Here is a 5,174-nt window from a genome sequence, read left to right as displayed (position 1 = left end):
TATGTGTGTGTGTGTGTGTGTGTGTGTGTGTGTGTGTGTGTGTTTGAAGGTTTATGAGACAAACACTTTCTTACACTGGCCTTCTACTGATTACAATATGTTCACGTGTATGAAGGATCCATTCCACAATGTCATCTGAATCTGTTTTCAGTTTAAAATCTGTGCCAAAAGTAGAGCAAGTAAGTAAGAGAAGAGACGGGTGAATATGTCATTATCACTACATGACATCATGGAATTCTTCAGCAAAATGTACCAAGAGGGTCCGAGCGTGGACCTCACGTCTGGAGAACCCAGATCTGCGAGTCAATGGGAAGAGAGAAGGGTCTCCGGTATTTCCTTTAGTGGTATATGTCTCTCCTTTATCCAACCAGATTTGAACATTCAGAGTTTCTCTGCTCAAGACTTTAAAGCAGCTCAATTATTATCGTTTGTTTAATAATAATAATGCATCACTGAATGTAAAAATGTATCACCTGAATCTGCAGCTCCTCTCGGGTTTGCAGAGCTCAACAGCGGGTCATTTCTTGGCTGTCTGATCCAACTTTTATTATTTTGGGTGATTCCCACTAATCTCATAGCATCATTTTCCAGAACAGCAGGCAGCTGTTTACCGAGAATGCTCTAAAGTCCAGTACAGTACCTACTCAGCACCAAACAGCAGATACAAACAATACGACTGGCTGGTGAACATCGTGGAGCATTTAGCAGCTAACGAGCCAGATATTTCCCTCTGGAGTTGGTGGAGACCAAAACAGAGTTGCTGCATACTTGTTGGTGTGTATATAAGCACCTGTTGGCTAAAAGTTAGCCATATCAACTTAAAGGTGATGATATGTCTATGTTGTTTTCACAACTTGTTTCCGCTCAGTTATTGCAGGGTTAAGGAGTGCTAACTTAAGGTGAAAAACTAGCTAAATGTCTTTTTTATAGTGTGTTAGCTCTGAAAGAAATACTAAATTACCTAAAACAACAACCCGGTTGATGTTACATAAACTGCAGGTTGGAGAAGCTAATATTTACTCTACTTATACTCTACAATATTCCTACATTTATCACACCCTGCTAATGTTAAAATGCTTCATAGAAGACTGAAGATGAAGTTATATCCGCGCAGTATCACCTGAATGTGTCACTCTTCGTGTTGCTTTCTTGGATTTGTAACATAAGTTACTGTTGCCCTGTCATGAGCAAAAAGAAGTTAAATTATCTGTACAAGTAGCAACCCATTTCCTTTTATCCTTTTACAGCAGAAAAAGAAATGATGCATCTCACTCCTGGGGATTCTACTCTCTTCCCATTCGCTCACAGACCTGGAGACTGTTCTCAAATGTATTGTTGGATTCAAGGAAGGGAAATATATATAGTAGAAGGTTTTCAGAACTTAGTCTGCTTTAGTTTGTCGATGTGGTAGCAAAGCTTCAAGGCCGGCCCCAGCTTCAGTCCGAGGTACTTCATGATCATGTCGCTCTTTAAGAGTAACAAAGCGTTTCCATCGATCTCCTGAGGGAAGCAGAAACAAGAACTTTGTGTGGCGACCAGACAAGGTGATTTATACTGGATGTGCATTAAACCAGCAGTGAAACAAGTCAGCCTGTCAAGAACACAATGGAAAACAAACTTACATGTTTCCTAAAGACGTCTGAATGGGGGCCGAGAGCCTGGGGGTCCGCATCCCTGATGAACCAGACAACATCTTCTACAGACCAGGTAGTTGGGTCCTTATTGGGTGGAGGTTTGGAGTCCTGGGACTCTGAAGCTGCATTATAACCTCCTGGAAAAACAAAGGAAAGAAATGAAGCTCTATTTCCTTACCTCAGAGAAATAAACATTGAAGGAATCTTGTTTCTTTTCTTTCCATGACTTCTCACCTGTCCTGTTGGTCTCTGGGAACGTGCTCGGGCTGGTGGACGACTGCCTGCACATGCTCATGGAGGCCGAGCCATTGGAGAACTGCTGCAATGCACGAAACCCGTAGGAAGACTTTGGCGAGTAGGACGAGCTTATGGAGCTGAAAGCAGAATCTCCCGGGTCCACGGAGTAGCGTTTGCCGTCGGACTGGTCTAAATGATATTCCTCGGCCATAGACGTTTCAGCTACAGACAAGATAAGAGTCAGAATGAACTCAAAGAATGTGTTTGTATCAGCGTAGCAGCTTCTTTTAGACAGATTTAGAAGTACCATCGGACTGGTAGGAGCCGCCGCTGTGTTGGGTAATGGGCTGGTCGCTGAAGAGGTTTTCACAGTGCAAGCTGCGGCAGAGCTTCTTCAGAAAACGGAGCACATAGTCGATGCTGTTCACCACGGGGAGGCTGAGAAGGTGCTGCTTCCCATCAAATGTGGCTGGAGGGGCAAACCAGGGGGAACCACTTGAAACAACGTCCCAGTTTAGACGCACAAAGTAGGTAATTAAACTACTTTACTCATGCATGTTTTTATACTCAGGTGCAACATCAGGTAAAGTAGTGGGGGGGAAAAAGTTAATGAACAAATAGAAAGCAACACCTGAGGGAGGTCTTTGTACAACACCTGATATTTTTTCTCCGCCGTAGCCTTGTGTGAGGAGAGTGAACACTGTTTTCTGCAGGAAGGCGCTGTCGATGCAGCCTTGCACGGCCTGCTGCAGCACCACAGAGGGCCTGTCGGGTCCGAAGTGATCGGGAAGCTGCTGGATCTTCTTCCTGTCCAGGTTGGGGCCCGTGTTGGCCTGCTTGTTGATGTAGATACAGACTGATGCAGGGGGAACACAGGTGGAGACAGTTTTGGGTGGAGAAGGGATGGAGAAGAGATACCTAAATTATGATGTGTCTTTTAAGCAAATCAGGACTGGATCTTAAAGACAAAAATTATGTTACATGATGTTTCGAGTGTTTTACCTGTAAGCACCTGGGGCGTGGCAGAGTGGGGGATGGTGGCGGCATCCTGAGGAATGGAGCTCATATCGGGCTCAGGGGTGCTGCTGGGTGGAGAGATAGCCAACGGTGTCATCACCATCCTGGGTTTGAGCTGCAGAAGAAGAAGAAGTAATTGCATTGTTTATTTCAGGCATATCATTTATTTACTAAATCGTGCAAGGAGGGGGGTGGTGGAATAATCAGCCCACCAAATCTACACGAAACTGTAGATTTTATGCTACAGATGATTCTTTTTTTGCGTGTTTTATGGATAAAACAGACATATTTACAATAACAACATCCCCTTTGGTCATACAAATATTTCCATATCATTTGACTACAGTAGAATAAAGCCTCAGATGTTAAGTCTCTCTCTCTCTGTTTCACTGGGGTCGCACAAAATGTGAAGAGGATGGAGCCGGTGTGTCTGAGTCTTTCTGTGTACACATGCATTTTTAAACACACTGCATCCACACACACGCACACACTCATACACCACAGCTCATCCCCCCAGTTCCCCCCTCATGTGACTGACCTTGAAGCCTGGCTTTCTCCCCCTCTTCTTTGGCACTTTGAGTGGAGAGAGCGACTCGGGGTAACGATTTGGAAAATCCATCTTGGCGACATTGCGGAGCGGGGGTCTCCCTCTCTTCCTGCCCGGTATCTTCCCCGACTGGCTGGGGAGGAAGGAGGGAGTCACTGCAGCTGATTGCATTTCACTGTTGTTGCCGTCTGATTTCTGTGCCGTTGCTGCAGGTACACTCATTTGGAGCTGGAGACAAAGGAAACAATCATTGAGCTCAAGCTATAGAAATGCAAGGAGACATGCACCACCCTTGCACAGTAATCCTCCTCCTCAGCAACTATACATTAGATAGCAGCATTAGCATCATTTTAGAGCAGGCACAGAGGGAGCAGAATGGCTTGTGAACAACAGCAACATCTAAATACTCAGACTGCAGAATACTCAGCTGTGCAATGCGGTTAGAGGAGCAGCATTCAGCAGAGCACCATAATAAGGAAACAACACAAAAGGCAGCCATGCATGCGCTGTGGAGGAAACAGCACCTCCATCCTGCTCTGATAACACACTAATAAATCCAAGAGAGGAGGGGGGTGTCTATTACCTGCTGTCTTCTATTGTGAAAGCCCAAGAGCCAAGCCCTTTTTGTCTTAAATCCCAGGAGCCTAAAGGTGACTTTAAAGCTAAATCCCTAACAATGAAGGGGAAGCCATCCTGCTCTTGCTGTATGTGGCTTTTTCCTCGTCTCCTTTTTGGTTAACACACTGCTGCTGCTGCTGCTGCTGCTGCTGCTGCTGCTCGGCACACAGGCTGCAGACATCTCATTAGACTAATGCATTCAGCAGTGGCAGAGGGAGGGGGAAATTGACTTCACCATGGCTACCCAGCCATGAATTACCATTACGATGACAGCTTCCACCCTAATCTTTAAAAAAAAAAAGAAAGAAGAAGAAGAAGAAGCAGCGAGGAAATAAACATGTGGCACATCTCTGCATGCAGCAAGAATGAACGAACGGCGGTTCATACCTCCAAAAATGTCTATTATTTCAAGCAGATTGTTCAAAAGGATACAGCATGTAAACAAACAATAACCGGTCAGCAGGCACTCACCATCCAAAGACAGATGTGGAGTGATGTCCTGAGCACGGATCTCAAAGCAAGGTAGAGTCCACTGTAATACTGTATAGTATGTGTGTGTGAGTGTGTACAACAGAGACAGACAGAGAGTGACAGTGTGTGTGCTCGTGTGTGTGTGTGTGTGTGTGTGTGTGTGTGTGTGTGCATTAAAGAGAGACAGAGAGAGAGAGAGAGAGAGAGAGAGAGAGAGAGAGAGAAGGGCTCCTCTGTTGTCATGGCAACAAGCCTGTAAGCCCGTGTAACACCCTGTCGGTTGTCTGCCATGTTTTTGGTTTTTTTTGTCTTCTCAGTGCTGTGGAGGTATAACTGGACTGAGGACAGAGTTTCTGCTGTTTTTTTTATTATTTTATTGAGAATATTTTAATGATATTTTCTGCAGCGGTTTTCAATCTGTCGAATATTAGTGCAGCAATATATTTAGAGCTTCAACTGGTAGCAATTAATCGATCAAGACAAAAATAATCTGCAACTGTTTTGATAATTGAATGATTATTTTTTTACTTTTTTTAAGCATAAATGCCAAATATTTGACTCCTAAATGTAAAGAGTTGATGCTGATCTTTGTCTTTGGTGATAGGTTACTAAATATATATATATTATATATATATATATATATATATATA

At 44.0% G+C, this 5,174-nt stretch overlaps 1 protein-coding gene across 3 annotated transcripts; it reads right to left on the bottom strand.

The window, feature by feature from the left end:
• Window positions 1-9: 9 nt before the first annotated feature.
• Window positions 10-4,667, bottom strand: LOC116379160 (sex comb on midleg-like protein 4). 3 transcript variants are annotated; one of them, XM_031841094.1, is made up of 8 exons: window positions 4,525-4,667; window positions 3,427-3,663; window positions 2,874-3,003; window positions 2,503-2,727; window positions 2,179-2,340; window positions 1,869-2,093; window positions 1,623-1,771; window positions 10-1,500 (listed from the first exon to the last, which is right to left on the bottom strand). In XM_031841094.1, the coding sequence occupies exons 1-8, from the start codon at window positions 4,525-4,527 to the stop codon at window positions 1,375-1,377; spliced, it is 1,257 nt and encodes a 418-aa protein (XP_031696954.1). In that variant the 5' UTR covers window positions 4,528-4,667; the 3' UTR covers window positions 10-1,374. The 3 variants fall into 3 exon arrangements, with proteins under 3 accessions (XP_031696954.1, XP_031696956.1, XP_031696955.1); XM_031841096.1 differs by having other exon boundaries at window positions 2,527-2,727; XM_031841095.1 differs by lacking the exon at window positions 4,525-4,667 and adding an exon at window positions 4,019-4,469.
• Window positions 4,668-5,174: the final 507 nt, after the last annotated feature.

The sequence above is a fragment of the Anarrhichthys ocellatus genome, unplaced genomic scaffold (assembly GCF_004355925.1).
Source record: "Anarrhichthys ocellatus isolate YVR2014 unplaced genomic scaffold, GSC_Weel_1.0 scaffold3817, whole genome shotgun sequence".
Taxonomy (NCBI): Eukaryota; Metazoa; Chordata; class Actinopteri; order Perciformes; family Anarhichadidae; genus Anarrhichthys; species Anarrhichthys ocellatus.
The sequence above is the reverse complement of the archived record's forward strand: the minus strand, read 5'-3'. Positions and strand labels throughout refer to the sequence as shown.

Excerpts from the sequence above, each read along its gene's own strand:
- LOC116379160 (XM_031841094.1), bottom strand. Across the intron at positions 3,004-3,426 it reads GGAGAAAGCCAGGCTTCAAG|CTCAAACCCAGGATGGTGAT; the intron begins GTCAGTCACATG and ends CTTCTTCTGCAG. Across the intron at positions 1,772-1,868 it reads CCCAGAGACCAACAGGACAG|GAGGTTATAATGCAGCTTCA; the intron begins GTGAGAAGTCAT and ends TTGTTTTTCCAG.